The sequence below is a fragment of the Pavona decussata genome, unplaced genomic scaffold (genome assembly GCF_977016875.1).
Source record: "Pavona decussata unplaced genomic scaffold, jaPavDecu1.1 SCAFFOLD_78, whole genome shotgun sequence".
Lineage (NCBI taxonomy): Eukaryota > Metazoa > Cnidaria > Anthozoa > Scleractinia > Agariciidae > Pavona > Pavona decussata.
In genome coordinates this window covers 2,577,501-2,597,522 of record NW_028145496.1, presented here as the reverse complement: position 1 = coordinate 2,597,522, position 20,022 = coordinate 2,577,501, and the positions used below count along the sequence as shown (strand labels likewise).

Genomic DNA, 20,022 nt, shown 5'->3' with positions numbered 1-20,022 from the left:
GTTAGTTAGTTAGTTAGTTAGTTAGTTAGTTAGTTAGTTAGTTAGTTAGTTAGTTAGTTAGTTAGTTAGTTAGTTAGTTAGTTAGTTAGTTAGTTAGTATGTTAGATAAAAAGCATGTGAGTGGATCTACAGGTAGGCGAATTCGCAGGGTTAAAGGTCAAACCCCCTAAAAATCTAATAAAAATCACAAAATAAGTAAAACAGGAAAATATAGCAGTCATTAGATAACCAGTCATTAGAATTTCATAAAATTGGGCAGAGGAATAATTCAGAAAACAGGGGGATGGTATATTACAAAGAAGTTTAATTTTAATAGACAAAATTTTAACTACAGTAAAGTCCCCTTATTGCAGACACCCTCGGGACAGCAAGTTAGAGTCCTTGATGGGTAATGGCGGGAATTTGTCAGCCAAATGTCTGTAATTTATTTTTCCCAGGTATTTAGCTGCTGTCCGTATTATCTGGGTGTTCATAACAGCGAGGTGTCCACAAGGTGAGAGTTGTAATTAGGGACCAGTCGTTAGTTAAAGGGGGGGAGGTCTGGTGCATTTGTGTTTTGATAAGCTTGTATTTAAAGACCCTCCCCATGTTTATTACAAAAAAATGTAGCGTCCCTATCATGCCTTAGTACATATGACCCTCCCCCTTCCCTCCACACACACATACATAAACACAATTAGATTATTTTGAAGGCAACACCCAGAGGGTCAAACACCTTACAGGAAGCTATTGAAGTTGAAATAGGGGCATCAAAGATCAGCTCCATGATCTGTTCAAAAAATCCAAACAACTAAAGTAAGGGCAGGAGTGCACTAAATGTTTTGATGAGAACAGTATTACAGAGACTGCAGAAGAACTAAGAAAATAAAAGGCAGTCTATGACTGCATGAGGCTACTGCTTTAATTTTGTAGAATATTGCAGTAAAATAGAAATGTTACATAAAAGGCAGAGGGGTAAATGAACAGCTCTAGTCAATGTCAAAGTTGTACAGCAAAATTTGATCATGTTGTCATATGGGCGAATTTGGTATGCGCTGGAGGATTTCAGTTTGTTTACACATTCACAGGGACAATAATAGATCCATATGGTTTGGCTCTCCCATGGTTTACATAATTAAGATCATGTGGTAAAGAAAATTGTGAATCAAGACACACAGACAAACAGACAAGAAGCTCTAAATTTCTTAATTGAAAAAATTTATTCAGATAGACCTGTGTTCATGCCTGAAAAGCAACTTTGTTTGAGTTTTGCCTCAAGTGAAGCTACATGATGGCAACCAATGCAAGCGAACTGCGAGTCACTAAAGCACAATTTCTTGACTGTATTTTTAAACTGAGCATGGTTTTCGAAAATTTCGCTAAAGCTAGTTGAAAAATGACAAATCAATCAATTTAACATAAGACACGATAAAATTCACATTCAAGCCTGTAATGTTTTGTAAAGTGGATTCCCAGGGCCATACAAAAATTTCTGAGAACGTCTACAGCTCATGTGCTGATTTGCAGATCTTGTTTGCGATTATGTGCCATCCCCTTGTTTCGCTTTGGCACAATCTCAAACAGGAATTTTTTCCCCATGAACTCACTGATTTCCTCTTTTTAAGCTGCCGAGTGTTCCTTAGAAGTTGTTCTTTTGATTACAGTATTGAAAACCTGTTTTCCTTCCAAGAACCACAAACTGCCACCTTGAAAATTCACGCATGAGAGATGCGGCAACCATTTGGAATTAAAATAGGACCTTCCATGCGAATAAAGCTGACTGAGATCTTGTTCAACCTGTGGTAGTGAACTTGACCCAACTCTGTGTAAATTCTACAATAGACCTTTTTACCGATATGACGGCCATTATGAATAACTTAATTTTACAGTATATTATGGGATGCCCAGGGGGGCAAAGAATGCTCGCGTGACTGAACGCGCTTATTGTTGTCATTTGACAGCGCTGTTTATACTTTCTAATCACCATTTAGTCATGGCTGATCAAACGGATGAAAACACAAAAGACTTCAGTATGGAAGAGCTAAATGTATGGAATGTCGAGAAACTGCGAAAATATTTGAGAAATCGTGGCATTGCTATCGCGAATGATACTCGTAAGCCCGACTTGTTCTTGAAAGTTTACCATGCTTCTCGGCTACATTTGCCATTGTGTAGCACTAAAGAACAACGACGATGTCCAAATTGCAGCAAGAAGAAAAGAAAAGCTCTTTATTGATGGAATTTCGCTTCCTTTCGCGGAGAAACTGGACAATTGGCTGAAAGGAAGCTATTATTTTCCTGACATGATGAGTGACATTCTATTATTTTCCTGATGAGTGACATGCTATTATTTTCCTGACATGATGAGTGACATGGAAGTGTACTTGTCGAAAAACAATGACATGAAATCTGCAAAGGAGGGAAAAAATCTATATGAAAGCGGTTATGTACGGAAAAGTTGTCCCGCAAACGAGAATCGGAGAAGACCCGTACACTAACCAAGATAACGCGTTGTTTCCCTTCAGTTTTTGCCCCCTGGGCACCCCATATTATTCAGCAAAATTAAGTTATTCAAAATGGCCGCCGTATCGGTAAAAAGGTCTATTCCGAAAGCTCCTGATTTACAGACTTACTCACTTACAACACCACTACTGCCTTCCCAGAAGGCAGTAGCCACAAAAAGTTGGTATCATTTTGAAAAGTCTCAATGGAAAAGAGGGGTACAGCAGAGATATGTTAACTTTCAAGAAAAATTGTTATCAAAAAAACAAATCCAAAAAAAGATTTAAAAAAGTGGAACAAAAATAAGAACAGCGAGAAGATAGAAATTTCAAACAGATGATTCACCTGATGTCGCAGATGCAAGTATAACTATTATTGATGATTGAGAGTAAACGTTGAATCTCTTACGACACAAGTTTAATGCAAATCAAATCAAAATGGTTAACAAGAATGGTGGACCAAGGTAAAGTGACAGAGAAAGCTCTTGCTACAATAAAAAAAAACTATGTGAAAGGCTTTATGGAAGCAGCAGGTGAAGTAGTAACTGATGAGGCAAGTGAAAGCTCTTGAAGATGGTGACTAAACAGTTTCAAATTTTGGGGAAAAAAACAGATTTAAGGTGGGTAACTTGGAAGAATTTGAACAAAATCCTATAATTCTGCTACTTCTATTTCAGATGAATGTCCCTTAACTAATGCATTTACATTGATTTCCTTTTGTATCAGTTAGGAAAAAAACTCTGATTGGTCAATAAACAAAAGGACCCTAGTGTCGAAATATGTCAAAATTAAAGAAACGTGTTTTTTTATTTTAGACTTTAACCTCCATCTATAGAGACCTTTGTTAGATTCTTTGTTTGCCAATTGTTTGTTTGTTTTCCTGTTTCTGATTGTAAACAACTGTATGCCATACGTGTAAAATAATTGGTTCAAGCTTTTTAAAAGTTGGATGTTAAATTTATCCAGTTATGGATTGATGCAGTTTGAAAATGTGGAGAACACTTTAAAACTTACTGTAAAATAGTCAAGGCAACTCTTACACTAACTTCTCTTGTGCTTTCCAAACTTCCAATGTGCATCTCTTTGACAAAGTATTATAATTAATTTTTTATGAATGTACACAGTATAGTGGATGTGAGATGGCAAATGGGACACCCAACCAGGCACATGGTGCCAATTTGGCTATAATCATCCCATACAGTATCCAACAAGTGCTGGAAATGTTGCTAGATATTGCAGTAAAGACAATTTAACAGCAGCTACTATTTGTTGGAAATGATACAATGGCTGATATCTCATAGCCATAAGCCAATCTTGATGGGTCTACTTGGGGTCTAAAAACCAGCCTGAAATTTGTTTGTTTCACTTAACCAGCTCACAATTCAAATTGCTCAGCCCAAAAGTTGCCTGTTTGATTGATTGATTGATTGATTGATTGATTGATTGATTGATTGATTGATTGATTGATTGCTATGATACGCATTCATGAAATATTAGGGTTATGTCTAGCATCATCCTCAGAGACCCAGGAGCAGATAGTTGGGTCAGGAGGAAGTCAAAACTGGTAAGTTTACAAGAAAGAATGAGTGACACCCTGGGATTCTTCTTTAAACTGAACTGACCATTTTTGTGGCCATTCGGACTTCAGCTTCTTTTGTGCTACTTTTCTGACTCCTTATACAAAAGAGTTGACTGGCAAACTCTGTTGATCGCCTGTTAACCAAAACTGGTCCGGCTTGTGCAGGAGAGTCTTCCTCGAGAAAAGTTTCTGTCACTGGAAAGGGGACCCACAAAACTGAAGAAATCCCCAAATTTAGCGTGTTTGCAAGCCAAACCAAAAAACACAAACTAGAAAAGTCAGACTGCGGACTAATCGTAGATATAACGAGCTATAGTTGTGTTAACGTCTAATAAAATATGTAGGTCGTGAGGAAAAATACCCCGCTACCCTTCCCCGCTGGTCTGGTCAATGAAACTAACAACTTACAACTTGACCAGTGACCTACCCACCGAAAGCGCTTTCTTCGCCCGCCGTTTCAAATCACAAATATTTATAGCCAATTTTTTTTTATTTAAGGGGGTAAATTATATTCCTCGATGCGATGTTTAACAAATTTTTCCGCTTTTGGAAAGTGCGTTTCACTTTGTTAGTTATACCGGCTCGGCTGTCAAACCGGCCAGGTAAGTTTTCAGGAAAAGCTGGGAAGTTTCTTTGCTATTCTTTACTGAAACTGTCATTGAACTTAAAAATGCGTTTGGCCTTCGTTTTGTCCGAGAATAGAATATCAAACACTGTGAACATTTAACGGTTACATATTGTAACGAATAAAAAAATTGTAACAAACTCATGAGGAAAATAGGTTCTGTTTTTTCTCACCTTACATTATCGCCAGCCGAGATACGAACTTGTCAATTACATGGAAGTCAAAAGGTGAAAAGTGAACATGAAACTTAAATTTACTTGGTCCCTTGACTACGAAAATTCATAGCTTTCTTTACCCTCACTACTTCCTAACCAGCGATCGACATGATTAATCCCAGCCCTGTATTTTCTAATTCTCTTTCTGTCGTCTAGTTGTGTTAAATATTCAATTCATATTCAGTTGTCTTAAATATTCTAAAATTATAAAATTGGGGCGAGAACAGGACGCGCTCTTCAGTTAATTTATTTCTTGAAGTCATTCCGCAAGTATCGTATTTTGCATAATTATGCCATGTCGCAGGTCATGCCACATGCCATTCCGTAAACTCATGCCACCCTTTACCCTCACCGATTTCCAATGGATCCGATGGACTCCATCGGACGACTTTCCAACCCTCCTCATTGTACTGTTTACACTTCTGGTTTCATATTATGACTAGACTTCCGGTGACTCAAGTGGACTCGACTGTACTTCCAGTTTTATTGCACAACTGGACTCCTTTGGACTCTGGGTTTTGTCCACTGGAATCTAGTTGAGAGTATTGGACATGACTGCCCACGACGAAAGCTTGGACACAACATAGCAGTTTTTCCCGTCTGCGAAAACCGTATACGGTTAATAATGTATTAAAAAACGAGCCTCAATTCACCAGAACAAGCAAAAGCGTCCTCTTCATTCCATATTTGACTGCTATGGGTTTGCTCGCTGTTTTTAGAGAGCAAACGTGAGATTCGCGGTTTTGTTTTCTTGAAAAATGAGTACATAGATGCAAATAGAGGGAAATAATTATCACTTTTGATGCTAACGCATTACTTCTGAGAAACTGAAAACAGCGAGCGGCATACGAAGTGTAAACATAGTCACATGGTCACCTTTGCCACCAAAACAAAGGCATTAAATTATTCTCTGCACGGTTTCAATTCATAAATCATTGCTGTTTAATCAACAAATTGCTGCATTTAACATGTCGCCCAGCTGGACAACACTGTAGTAGTTTCGTCCACTGATACTAGTATGTATGTATGAGGGTCCCCAATAGGTTTTTCGGGATCCGGGATTTGGCTTTTTTAAAGGTCGGGATTTGGGATTTTACAGAAAAGAGCAAACCCTACTAAAATAATAAATCTAAATTTTTCGGCACTTTTTTATGTCAATTTTCTTTGGTGTATCACTATTCAGGTTTTTTTAATCAACAAGAGGCTATGTGTTAGCCTATACTTGTGCCATATAAAAGAAGGTGATTACTTATAAGGTGACAAACTCTGCACAGATCGGAAAATTCAAATTAACTAGATTGCCTAGACTTGCCACAAGTCAACTTCTTTGGGAACCAAAACCAAATAACATAAAGAGTAACAAGGGAAAATAATATTGGAAAGGGCTTTTAGAAAGTTTATCGATTGCCTAGAGCAGTGGTATGAAAACTAGACATTGGCAGTACACATATGATATGTTATCGCAACAGTGACTTGCAATTTTGTTTCAGTCAAGGATGAAATTGAGATTTGGAGTCTAAAAATGCATTTCAAGTTCCTTACAACCACTAAAATACATGTAAGAAAGTTTGTTGTCTGGATTATGTCACATCACAGATAAATGATTTCTGTTGCTTTTTACATGAGCAAATGGTTTAAGTAGAACTGAGTGAAAAAAGGCAAGCCATCAACTCGCATTTGGGAGAGTCAAATGTTGCTCAACCAGGAATATTGCCTAAAGCAACCATGCTGTCTGGTTTACAACAAAATTACTAGAAATACGTGACTCGCAAAACCTCGCGAAGCTGGGGCTGGGTGGAAAGCCCTCTTTCGTGTTGTAGCATCAAATGAGGAGATTAAAAGGTTTCTGAACATAGCAACTATTTTGATGAGCATGGTCTTTTCGTAGTTCCACGGGCTAGTTTGCGGTTAAAAATCTATTTCTGACGCGATGAAATGCACAACGGGCGTGAAGCGCTGTCGTGTTCGATGAATTTATTTCCCACGGAAAATTATTTTACCTCGGCCACAAAACGTGTAATTTCTTCAATGCAATCTTTCACAAAAAAAGATTTCTGGAAGAAAGGGAAAAGATTCTGGAGAGATAGTTCTGCATCAGTGAATATTGATGAACATTGCAGTTGAAATTTGATCATGCACGCATATTTTTTCCGATGTATGCAAATTTTTTTCAGACGACGCCAGACAGTCTGACGTCATTGCGGACACCTTCAACTAAATATACAAACATACATATATATATATATATATATAAATATATTTTTCGCTCGAATTCGCGCGGCTTAGCTCCACTCGGGCCGGCTCGGCCCGACAAATTTATTAACCTCGCTACGCTCGGGCCTTCGGCCCTCGCTTCGCGAGGAATTAAAAACAAAGCCAAACTCTGAAAACTAGTCATCACCGCTGGCAGTGTTCAGGATAGGCAATGTGTGAAGGTACATGTATGTATGCTCAGTGAGTTACAGCTATCACTTTTATATAACAAATAGACTACCAAATTACATTACAGATAAAACAATTCACTCTTATTAAATGTTTTAAGGTGAAAGTACCCGGTAGAGCAATTACTTATCAGCATCAGAAGCCACGGCAACACAAAATTTAAAATACCACTTCCTATATTTTGACTAGTCAAGATCTTTGGAAGTTTTTGAGGTACATGTACAGTGTAGACCATTATAAAGGCTCCATTTCCATTCATGTTTGCTTCTGGAGGTCTCAAATAGTGGATTTTCTAATGGACATATTTTTGGAACTTCTACTTGCTGCAACAATAATTTCCCTCTGTATTCCAACAAATCATGGTGAAATTTATTAAAAACACATTTTTCGTAATAACACTCTGCTTTTGATCTTGCATCTTGCTAGTGGAACCCAGACCCCATGTTTAATATATATATTTTTTCTCCAGGCCTCTTTCGCTCTGTTTGCAATGCCTTGAACTTGTAGCCATGATGAAGAGGTTTCTCTCAAATTACAAACCTCCACCTCCCACAAATTTAAAAACAAACCAACAACAAAAAAAGAAAAAGAAAGGATGAAGCCAAGAAATGCAAGAGAACATTCAATCCATCATGGAAAACCATGTTTGGCTGGCTCGAATATCACATCGGAACAGTGAAGGCAACATGTTCTGCTGTATTTGTAAATGTTACGACCGTTCTGGTTCCTTTTCTGTGGGTAACCAAATCTTCAAGTTAGAAACAGTGAAAGCTTATGGTAAGTCAGATTGGAATGTACTTGCATGGTGGCACAAAATGTGCGTGAACAATAATCACGGGTGTATGTGCCATACTGTGCACACTGGCAGTTATGGAAAACTGGGATTGGTCCATAAACAAAAGGATGCTGTCACACAAGTTAACATAAAACTCACATATTAAACTTTTTAACTTGTAAAACCTTATACTTACAGTCAGTTCGACTCCAAACATTGTCCCATTGCATGATGGTAACTCTCCCTTGTATCACACAATACCAGGCAATTTCCTGGAATCCTCTTTCACAGTAACAAAAACCTTACTGTTTGGTCCAATATTTCGCCCAAAATCAAGGAGTGCTTTGTCCATGTAAGTCTGATATCTCTCTCCAAGTGACGGAATACCCAAAAGCAAGTTGGCGTCTTCTTCTGTAAGTCGAGTTATCCATGCCATGCCACATTCGAGACGTAAGGACTTACGATCAATTCCAACAAGAGCTATTTTTGAAGAATCTTTCGGCTGTTTAGTTTCGGGAAGAGCCTCTAATAACTCACCCCGTAATACTTGCGTCGGTGTTTGTTTTGTCGGTGGACCAAACGACAGTAGGCTTAACAAACTTACGTTCTTCTCTACAGTGTACCCCATATGATCCTGGACCAGTATATACTTTTGGGAAAATTCTTCCATGCTGTTTTTAAAGCTAACTCATCTGGCTACAACGACTATGCAGTATACACAACCCATTTGCATCAAGGGGGACCATCAAGGGCATGTGAAATTATGCTGCCGCGGAGCGGCCGCCATTTTTGATCGGAAGTACTGGGAAATTTTCTAGACTCGTCCCAGGGCAGTCCGCGGGGGTAGCCACTGCCCCTCTGCCCCGTGGTCCTCCGTGGCCCCCCGTGGTGTTGTAGGCATCTGTTCGGAAGGCCCGTTGAATTCTCGGTTTTCACGTGACGTCACCAAATTCTAGAATTCAAAACTGGGAGGCCTACAAAATTTTTACCTTCATACAAGGAAAGATTACCTAAAAATATGTCTGTTCACAATTTCTTAGCTCGATGTCGTGCTTCCTTTTGAAAATAGAACAGTTTCAATTTCCGAGTTTCCGTCGTGCGTGACACAAAGAGGACGGCCGTGACAGAGCTTTTCCGTATCTTAAAAATGACTCTTCGGGTGATTTTCAGCATTCTAAACAATCTAAGTTTGAGGAGAAATATTAACCTAAACATTCGAAAATTCACAAGGGCAAACAAACCTCTTTTCTTGCAAAAGTGAACTCCAGATGTTTTTCTTATTTCCGGCCGCCATGTCTGTGCCCCTCAGAGGGACACAAACATGGCGTCTCCATACTAAGCTCTATAAATTTATGTGGAACATTTTGTCAAATAACTCGAGTACGGAATGCCGCACAGACCTGACACTTGGACAGATGCCTTATTTATTTATCCTCTATACCATGTCAATTTCTTGACTTCACTCATGGAATGGTTTCGATTTTTTTTTTCAATGGCGTGACAGTGAAAACCGAGAATCCTCAGACTTTCGGATTTAGTTTAGTTTAGTGTAATGCTTTCGCCACAACCATTGCACTGATGGTAAGAGAGAAGAGAGAGAGTAACAAAATTAAAGATATTAACTAACAGCCAAAAAAAAAAAAAAAAAAGAACAACAACAAAAAAAAGTAAGTGGGGAAGGTTTGGGGGTGGGGGGGGGGGGGGGGGGCGGGTGGCAGGAGAAAGGAACAGAACTTTTGTCCCATTTGCGACCCTCAAGGTAAGATACTCTGAAAATTACAAACATCACAAGGGTTCACAATAGACAATTAAAAACAATCACAATTAACGAAACAGAGGACTGTAGGTTTCTCGTTTTGACAGATAAAATTGGAGAAGTCTAGTTTTAAACACACTTAACGAATTGTTGATTGATTCAATCTCCGATGGCAAAGAGGTTGGTTGTTAAGAAAATCCCCTGGAGCTCAAAATTTCGTAACATAAGCAAACTAATTCCTTTCGTTTTCGAAGGGGTAAATATGTCGTGAAAAGTTCACCGGGTAGCATTCTCGAAAATGTAAATTCGGGGAATGAGGTTCCGTTCCCTAAAACTTTCTGCAACTTAAACATGTTAAATTTTCAGCTACAGAATCCGACCAGGTCAAACTTAAGGACGGTGCCTACTAATAAAGAAATATTTTTGCGCGGTTAATGACTATGGGAAAAAACAGATCTTAGCAAGGGCTATTGAAATCCAAAAAGAAAATTACGGTTAACCACACATATTTTAGAGATAATTAAGCAACAATTATTCAAAAAACAGTAAAATACAAAGCAATGTTTGGCGTTTTTTTATTTTTTTCCAAATTGAAGCTTCATTATCTCTAAAAAATGCACGGTTACCCCAAAATTTATTTTTGATACCAAGAGCAGTTGCTAAGTTCTTCTTTCTCCGCATTGTTTTAAACCGCGCCAAAATATGCCTGTGATTAGTAGGCACCAACCATAGGAAACCCGGGTATCTCGAGGTGCGCAGAACGTATGCGCAGTAACAAAACTAGCCACCCACCGGAACTGACGATCTGGTAACGCAGAAGACAAGATTTTAAGTATTTTGCTAAAGGGTCTTGTTACGGGTGCCTCGAAATACCGAGTATAATAACGAAAAACAGTTATGTATAGATAATGTCTGCAAAATTCGACGTCGCATGGATGGCATTTGCACTGCAATCTAACGTACATGTAGCATACTGAGGATTATTCTTATACCAGAGGTTTTCTTTCTTCTGTCTCCTCGCTTAAAATTGAGCCGCGGCGACAACGAGCCGGAACGAGCTGCTTCGTGGGTCAATTCTTTTTTAACGAGAAAGAAGAACTGACATAGGCAGATGATTTGCGAATTGCGTGTTCTTTTGTACGTGGCAACTTCTTTGCAGAACCCGGTTAAATAGTTAATTAAATACACATTACTGGTCATTACTGGCGTATCCAGATCGGCAAAGGTATTAAACGTGTGGTCCGGTGGAAAGAATTGCGATTGTTAAACATGAAACAAGAAATTATATGGAATAATCGTTTTTTTAAAAGTGGAAGGAAAAACAATTTTTAACAAAACATGGATGAACAAAGGTGTTCTGAGAATATGCGACCTCCTTGATGCTAATGGTCATTTTCTTTTCTTTGGAATCTTTAAAAATAAGTTTCGAATCCTCTGCACTTTCCTTGATTATGCTGGTATTATCGCTGCAATTCCTAAAGATTGGACATATGTTTTTTAAGCAGTGCCCAGACTGACTGGCGCCAATGAACCATCTGATGTGTCGGCTAAGCGCGTACGCCTGCTACTCGCTGAGAAGTCCGTCTGCCCTCCAATTACGCCATACGGAAACGAATTTACTGAAGAAAGCAAGACTTTTGTCCCAGTTCTGTCTACGAACTCCCTTTTAAAATTACCGTTGAAAATCAATTGAGAAGCTTTCAATTTAAACTGTTACATATAACATTGTTCCTACCAATCAGCTCCTTTGTAAAATGCGCACCAAAGCATCCTCTCAATGTAAGCATTGCAATTCACTTATTCATATGTTTTATGATTGTTCTGTTGTCTGGAAAGACGCCCGAAGCCGTGTCAATTGTTTTGCATCTTTAGTAGAATATTGAAAATCTTTGTATCACCGCCTCTATAATTATTTGGAACAATTTGAAGTACTTCATATCCCCTACAATTTGGCTTCAATGAGGAAAAATGTTGTTGGGTTTATCAACAGAGTTGGCCACCTTAAATAGATTTGAGTGTTGACGCTTCGAGCGTTAGCCCTTGGTCAACTTTGTTGCATCTTGAATAAAGCACCGTGTGTGTTATGTTAAACAAATGGCGGCCGACTTGGGGCAAGTGAGCGACCAAACATGTAATCGAGGCATTTTAGGAAAAGAATTACAGATCATCGAAAAAAGCATTCTCGTTTCCAGAGCCTCCTGTCCCTCTTAGCAGGCGGGGCCTTCGCACGGTCCTCGTGCCCAGCCTCCAGCGGCTAAGAGGATCAGGCGGCTCTGGGGACGAGAATTCGAAAGAAGAAATTGAAGGTATGTCTCCTGAACTTTGCGAGAACGATATTCCAGGTTTCTCTTTAGGTGGGAGAAACCCATCGCAGTTGAAAAACGAAGAATTACGTTTTTGGTTTAAGTGCAGAAATGATCATAAGCTAAGTCTACTATTTCGTGTTTCTGCATTCCCTAGGGTTGGGAAGAATACATCAGTCAAGGTAAGGATCGTTTTCTTGTTGATCCGAATTCAAATTTACTCTATGCGAAACGAAAACTTGCTAAGCAACGTGCCGCTGCAGCCGGCGAAAACATTACAACAAGTTCTGCTATCCGTTCGAGTTCTGTTGTTTCGTCCGAACAAACTTTAAGTTTTCCTGATAGTCGCTGGGGAAATCGCTTGGAAAAGATGCCGCTTTTTACCAAAGACAACAGATTTATTGCAAACAGCGGAAAGCTCTTGGCAAGTAGTCATCATTCAGTACCGACAAGCTGGAAGAAGGGGAAAACCTTTCTTGAAGATGAATATCTTAAAGACATCGAATGCGTGATGATAAACACTTCTATTTTCGCGTTGTCGTCATTTATACGTTATTGTCATCCATTCAGCAGTTAGCGGGACTGGAAATGCGGAAGAACACACCTGTAGCTCAAGAATATTACCTTGGCAATGCTTATCTACAACGCGTTCAAGAAGAAAAATATCTCGGTGTTACCATGTCATGTAATCTGTCGTGGGATTCGCATGTTACGTGTATTGCACACAAGGCAAACAGAATGCTGGGTCTCTTAAAGAGAACCTGTCCTCTTATTACCGACTTTAAAGTCAGGTGGACACTCTATCTCTCCCTTAGTGAAGTCACAGCTCTCCTATGCCACAGAGGTATGGTCTCCTGCAAATGCCCAATTGAGAACGATCCTAGAAAGAGTCCAGAGGCGTGCTACTCGCTGGATACTAAGGGCTAGAATCGGCGAGATATCATACAAACAACGGCTGTTGACTCTTCCTTTATTACCATTAACCTAAATCAGAGATATTGTCTTCTCTATAATTGTATCTTTGAATCTACCGACTTAAGCATTTATCGATTTGTTACTTTTGTCCCGCACGATCGTTCTCGCACTCGGATCCCTACTCTGATGTTAAGACCTGCCCACTGCAGAACCACTACTTTTCAGGCCTCGTTTTCTACAGAACTGTAAAACCCTGGAATACTATCTGCAATCTTGTCTCTCCTGACAAATTCTCCAGTCTAAGTATTTTTAAAAATTTTCTACGTGCCACCTGTTTTACTTTATTAGATACCACCTTTGACATAGACATGCTTTGCACCTGGTTCCTCTCCCGTGACTGTTCGTGCCACCGTTCGTAATCTTCGTGTTTTTTATTAGTGTTCTCAATTGTAATTTTTACTTGATTTTTCTTAGGTTGAGGTCGCGCTAACCCTTTTGGTCTTTCTTTTCATATTTCTTTCTCTCATATTTATAATTTGCTGTTTATTAATAAATTAATTTATTAATTAATTGACTAATAAAGCTGAAAGAAAAAAAAAAGAACAATTTTTTTATCTTTTTAAACATTACTGCAATACCGCTGTAAGTCGCATCGTATGTTTACAATTTAAAATATTGTATACCTCGTAAGCTTTCAAATGATATGTGGCATGTAGGTAAATCCGTAACATTTCAGAGAAACTCGGCACCTCAACGTAAGGACCTCTTTTAGTTTGTTTCTACGATTTTTACTAATTGTATCTCCGCTCGTTTTATCCATTGCAATTGCATAACGTGTAGGTCTTATTGCTTTTTTTCCAATCTAAGTTGTTGTAACGCAATGAAACAGACTCAGTCGATAATAATAACACTCTCTTGTTCAGTTTTTATCAGTAGGTGCAGAAAAATCTAGCAGTCATCAAGAATAAATGGAAAAATGTGGCATTGCAGACGTCCTAGCAAATGGTGTTCCTTCAGATGACCCATTCGTGCCAATCTAATGTACTGAATTGCTGTGCACTTGACATTTTCTGTGCTTTACACATTGTTTTGTTTGTGATACGGACTACCGTATGTATCTAAGCTCTGGTTACTTTTTCCAATGGAAAATTATGTCAATGTTCTTGTTTAAGTCCAATTTATAATGCCCCAGTGGCACAAGTCTATTAAAAGTGAAGTTTTTAATTTGACTGAAAGGCGTTTTATTTCGGGAACTATTTTTTGTGGATAGAGATCAATCCGCAAAATCCGCAAATATTAGAACCCGCAAACTTTTCATGCTACACTGTAGTCGAATTTCACAACTTTCACGGTTTCACCTCTCACTTGTGGAACAGAAACTGGATTGCGGCCAAATGCTTTAACAGATTTTCATAGACGATGGATGGAACTTTCCACTGATATGTAGAAAAGCCTGTAAGTACAAACCACTTTAATTTCTAATTTATTTCTTTGGCCTTGGGCTAAATCGCATGTTGCAATAAGGGACTGGTCATAAAGTACAGGGGGGGGTGGGCTGGAAAAAAAGGGGGGGTGGGTCACTGTTTTCATGCATGTAAAAAGGGGTGGGCTAGCAAAAACCATGCATCATTAAAGGGGTGGGGCACATAATATTTTTGCACATGTTTTGCATCAAATGGTGCCTTTTGCCAGTAAAACTGTGAAATGTATTAACAGTAAAAGCACAAATTATAATTGTGTAGTTTCAGAAAATATCCATCCCCCATCACAGAGGGAATTTATAAAAGGACGCCCTACCGCCAGGAACTTCCAAGTTTCTTTCATACAATCTCTGTAATTTTGTTCTTTCTCTTACCACCATCCCCTCCAGAATCTTGAATTCCCTCCATGGGTGGGGTAAGGATATTTTCTGGAACTACACATTCTATCAAGAAAAGGGCAAGTTCACTCGCATCCATTAAAATGAACAACTATGATTCCATGTGGTTATTAATGATACATATTAGATGCACATTATCTTCTCAAAATCATTTCAGGTATTTCAACAAAAATAGATCTCATGCAATGATAAACTTCAAAAACAAGACTTTGTACAATGGAGACTCCGACTGACTGTTACTCAAACTGAGGTGCGTTGTACATTATATCATTGCCAATGCCTTATGTTATCACCTTATAAAATACCATAGTGACTAATAAGTGCATGTGTGCTCCTTCCTCTATCATACTTGTCCTCTAATTTGTCTAGTTTTATGTATAGTCTTACCTTTATTTACTAGGGGTGGGTCATTTCATTTTTTACCTGAAAAATATGGGTGGGCCATGCATTATTCTGCAAAAATATGAGGGTGGGTCACACAAAACTAGCCTTCGTAAAAATGAATTTTTCCAGCCCACCCCCCCCGGTACTTTATGACCAGTCCCTAAGTGCTCAAAGTAGATAAACTATGTGCCCTCAGATTTATTACAGTAATTAGAGCTTATGATTGCAATTCATCATCACATTTTAAACGTGAAGGTTTATAGCTTATAACTTGCGAATTAGGAGGTTTTGAATGATCTGTATTCTCCAGAACTAACAGCTGCAAGTCTTGCAAAATTCTCGCCAGTGGGTTTCGATCACCTCCCGGGGGTGCGAAAAGTTCGAACCACAAAAATTTTAAGAAAATTAAATTTCTCATATTTGTTTATATCTACTTGCCAAGAGGAGTTGATGAAAGGGTTACCAGCGAAATCTATTTTTTAGATAGAAATTGAATATGAGGTTCTTAGGGATAGTTCAGTCCCCCGGGAGTTCAGTACTTAGTAAGGTTTTCCAGTTGTAGTCTTGAACCAGTTTCTGTATCACATTAGTATAAATCTACTAGTGTTCTATCACCAATGCCGTTCTCTGATTGGCTACGCTACTCGCTATCTATTTAACAATTAGATTATGAGCTCGAGATTTCTATCGCGTGATAGCTGATGAGGGCGCAGCCCGAATCAGCTATCACGCATAGAAATCGAGAGCGAATAATCTAATTGTTTTAGTATAAATCTACTAGTCGTTCAAAACTAAACAAGTAAATTATCTATATCCTCATCGCAGACACTTCAAAAACGCGACGAAGCGGCCGCCATTTTGTTGAAAACCGCTACTCACTATCTATCACAGAATAGATAGCGAGTAGCGTAGCCAATCAGAGAACGCCATTCGTGATAGAACACTAGTAGATTTATACTAATCTCTGATAGATAGTGACTTAGCGGTTTTCAACAAAATGGCGGCCGCTTCTTCGCGTTTTCGAAGTGTCTGCGATGAGGATATAGATAATTTACTTGTTTAGTTTTGAACGAGTAGTAGATTTATACTAAAACAATTAGATTATTCGCTCTCGATTTCTATGCGTGATAGCTGATTCGGGCTGCGCCCTCATCAGCTATCACGCGATAGAAATCTCGAGCTCATAATCTAATTGTTAATTATAATCAGTGCATAGCATTGACAAAGATAGAGAATTGATAGTGAAATTTTTAAACTACAGTTGTTTGGTCCGTTTAAACAGAAAAAGAACCTACCCGGACAAAAACTAGCCTACGGGCCTCGACATAGGCCTTCGTTGAAAACAAAGTTGAATTAAATTCTCGCGCCTCACCTTCAGCTATATTTGTTCCGGAATGAACAGGCAGAACATTCTAGGTTTGCTTTCTTTCTGTGCTCGATCCAGGATTACACAGAGCACGGGTAACCGAGGTGAAAATTTGACGCTTATCAATTTTCTTTCAAAATTCATATCCCAGCCTCGGACTATTAAAGGGAAAACATAGCTGTAATTTTTTCATTGCTCCGTAGAAAACATTCGTTGTGAGAAAATCTCCCGCATGGGCATTTTGACACGAGATCTGAGTGTTCTTTTCTGAAGTGGAAACCAATGCGTTCTGTCATTCCTAAACCCGAATAAGAATTAAAAGTCAAATGACAGTGACAAAAGAATGTGTCTATTAAAAAAAGGAATAAAGAAAGGATAGTGGACGAAAATGGGTCTGTCGACGTTAGTTTCCTCTACCAAAATTGTGAAAACATAAGGAATTGGAAATTAACAGCATTTTACTAGAGGGCTTGTGCACTACGCAAAGGGAGACAAACCATCAATATCCCACTCGATCTTAAAACTCATAAAAAGTTTTGTTAAATCTTTTCTCCAAAGGATATAATTCAAGAATCGACCATGATGGTGGCTGGGTACTGATTGTGGGCAAAAATCACAGCTCATTTACATTCCATGTTCCATAAGCAAGCAAGGAAATGTGTCCTGGTAGTCAGTCAAATTACTACATTTGTGTCACGATTCTGGAATCCAATCAATGGAACGAGACCTTGGTAAGGAGTCAGGCTGTACCTTTGCTTCAACTCAGATTAAACAGAATCAGTTTTTGAATTTTGCAAGTTGAGCTCACAAATTCAGCTTCTTCGGTGAACGAGAACTATCTTAGGCAAAAAATTAAAATGTTTTGAACAAGATTCTCAGCTGACCTGAAGAATGTTCCTACCGTTCAGGCCACCAATGACGCTCGAATTCTAAAACTAATGAAGGGAAATCAATGATGTTTTTATCACAAGAACTAAGTATCTGGTATATTTTGCGATAGCCATTTTTCGTAAAACAAATGCAAGCTAAGAACACTTAACGAATAAAAGAAAACACCGGAATTTTGGCCAGTCAAGAGAAATCAAAGGACAGGAAATGCCAAAAACAAAAGTTAACAAAAATCACTAAATTACCATCTATTTAAAGAGAGAAACTAAAGAAATGAACTCACATGACACTTGCATGCATCATCAGATATAGATTAGGGGTCAGTAGTTCTACTTTTTTGTCAGTAGTTGACAATACTGGCTGAAAGAATTGCTGGCAATCTAATTGTGATCAACGTAATAATTGCACTGCAAACTTACGGCAGAACTCCGAAAAGATAATTTTTTAAGACATCTAAAAACTGCTTCAAAGATTATAGCCTTCTCTAATACTTAAATTGGGTGTACTATGCTTGCTACATATCTTGCAGAAACATTTTTACAAACAACTGGTATTATATAACAGATTCTGCCGAAAAAAACCTGCTTCAAAGGCCACAACTTCCACTAATACTTGAACTTGGTGTTCTTGAACAACTTTATTGCTTGTTTAAAACATAAAACAATACTAAACTGTATTATATAGAATATCTATTTAACGAGGCTCGTAAGGGTTTTTCATTGTTGTAGTGTTTGTGAAATGATGAAAGATTACAAAACATTGCTTCTCATCTTGTCGAAAAACTATAAAAGCTTTGTAACTCAGTTGTAGGGGAACACTTTAAGGAAGTTCAGACGTCATTGCGGTTACCATGGGAACAGGTCAGCTCTATAAAAAGGACCTCTAACTTTCAGTTTTTGACAAATACTTCAAAAACTAAGGCGGCGACATACCGTTTTTATTGCTTTGTTGGAAAGCACCCTAAATTTTTTAACGCCTTTCGAAATATGACAAAAAGTTATCTAGTAGATCTTGAGTTATTTCAAAAGAGGCATTTTTTCCCCTACAAAAATTTCTACTAGACAAATTTCTCCCAAACATTTCCATTTGAAGTGACATACTGAATGTGTCATGCGTGCAAAAAATCAAGATAGGTCACCGCGCAAAATTTCGAGATAAAAATAAATGTTTCCGCAGCTTTTATTTCCGGTTCGCGCGATTTTACGCTGCATTTCCACTTCCGGTGTTCTGCGCGTGCGACTTTTGACAGACATTTTGATTCATTCAGCTGACGCTGACAGTTATGGCGTGGGTGGGTTACGCGCGCGCACGAGGCTAGAAAGCCTTTCGAGCCTCAAAGGCTCGAAAGGCTATAGTTTTCTATAATAGTTCAAAGGCTATAGTTTTCTATAATATTTAAACGCCGTTTCATGTGCTAACTACATATTTTGTAAAAAGTATAGAACAGACATCTAGCATTACAAAATATATATACCAGAAAATTGCTTCAAAAGCTATAGCTTTCTCTAGTACTTAAAACTTGGTGTCATAAACCAACTACATATTTTGTAGAAAATACAGAGCAAACAACTAGCGTTATAAACTGATTATTTACCTAAAAATTGCTTCAAAGGCTACCAACTACATATTTTGTGGAAAACATATATAACAAACAACAACAACATCAACAACATGCAGCGTTATAAGTCGGTATCACACAAAAAACCTTAGTTGCTGATTCAACACGGCTTCTCTGCACTTGAGGAATAACTATAACTGAATAAAACAGGCCTAAACAAGAAAACTGAAAATAGTAAAACAACAGATAATAACTAGCATAGAGAAATCAACACTAAACCGCTGCGGTATCTCAATTATAAAGTAATAAAACTGTGCAGTAATTCAGTAGAGAAAACGAATTACAAACTCCATGAGCCTTTTGGGTATGTCCTTACTCCGTTCCCAACGTTCGTTATGTCTGCAAAATCTATAAAGTGTACTTTTATCTTATTCCAATCTAGGAGTTGAATATCAACTAACATATTACTAATGTTGACTTACTATTTAACAATTAGACGGCGAGCTGGAGGTTTCTATCGGCTGATAGTTGGCGAGGGGCGAAGCCCCGAGCCAACTATCAAGGGCGATAGAAACCGAGAGCGGGCCGTCTAATTGTTTTAGCAAACCTCAGTGATCGATCTATGAAGCAAAAAAATCTTTTTATTTCATAAATTTTGATATATTTGTGCAATGATTCATGCTAAATCGCGCGCGCTCTGACAAACTGCCGTCTATCGATCGATAGACGGCACCTGTGTAGCCAATCAGATTGCGCGTTACGCGATAGTCGGTCACTGAGGTATGCTAATTATACTTATATGAACCAGTGATAAGACCAAACGAAAAAAACTGCCTCGAAGTTTTGGTGTAGGAGGC

The 20,022-nt window shown here is 38.4% G+C and overlaps 2 protein-coding genes across 6 annotated transcripts in view; both read right to left on the bottom strand.

Annotated features, from left to right (window-relative positions):
• Positions 1 to 8,908, bottom strand: part of LOC146476335 (uncharacterized) — a 72,637-nt gene extending 63,729 nt beyond the window's left edge. The window contains exon 1 of the mRNA XM_085114901.1: positions 8,313 to 8,908. Coding sequence (XP_084971027.1) covers positions 8,313 to 8,333 — 21 coding nt within the window. The 5' untranslated portion in view covers positions 8,334 to 8,908. The remainder of the gene's footprint in view (positions 1 to 8,312) is intronic.
• A 9,317-nt stretch (positions 8,909 to 18,225) lies between these two features.
• Positions 18,226 to 20,022, bottom strand: part of LOC146476333 (uncharacterized) — a 38,107-nt gene continuing 36,310 nt past the window's right edge. For all 5 annotated transcript variants that reach the window (XM_085114918.1, XM_085114919.1, XM_085114920.1 and 2 more), the window contains one exon: positions 18,226 to 20,022. This exon is cut by the window's right edge. The gene's annotated coding sequence lies outside the window, so the exon portion shown is untranslated.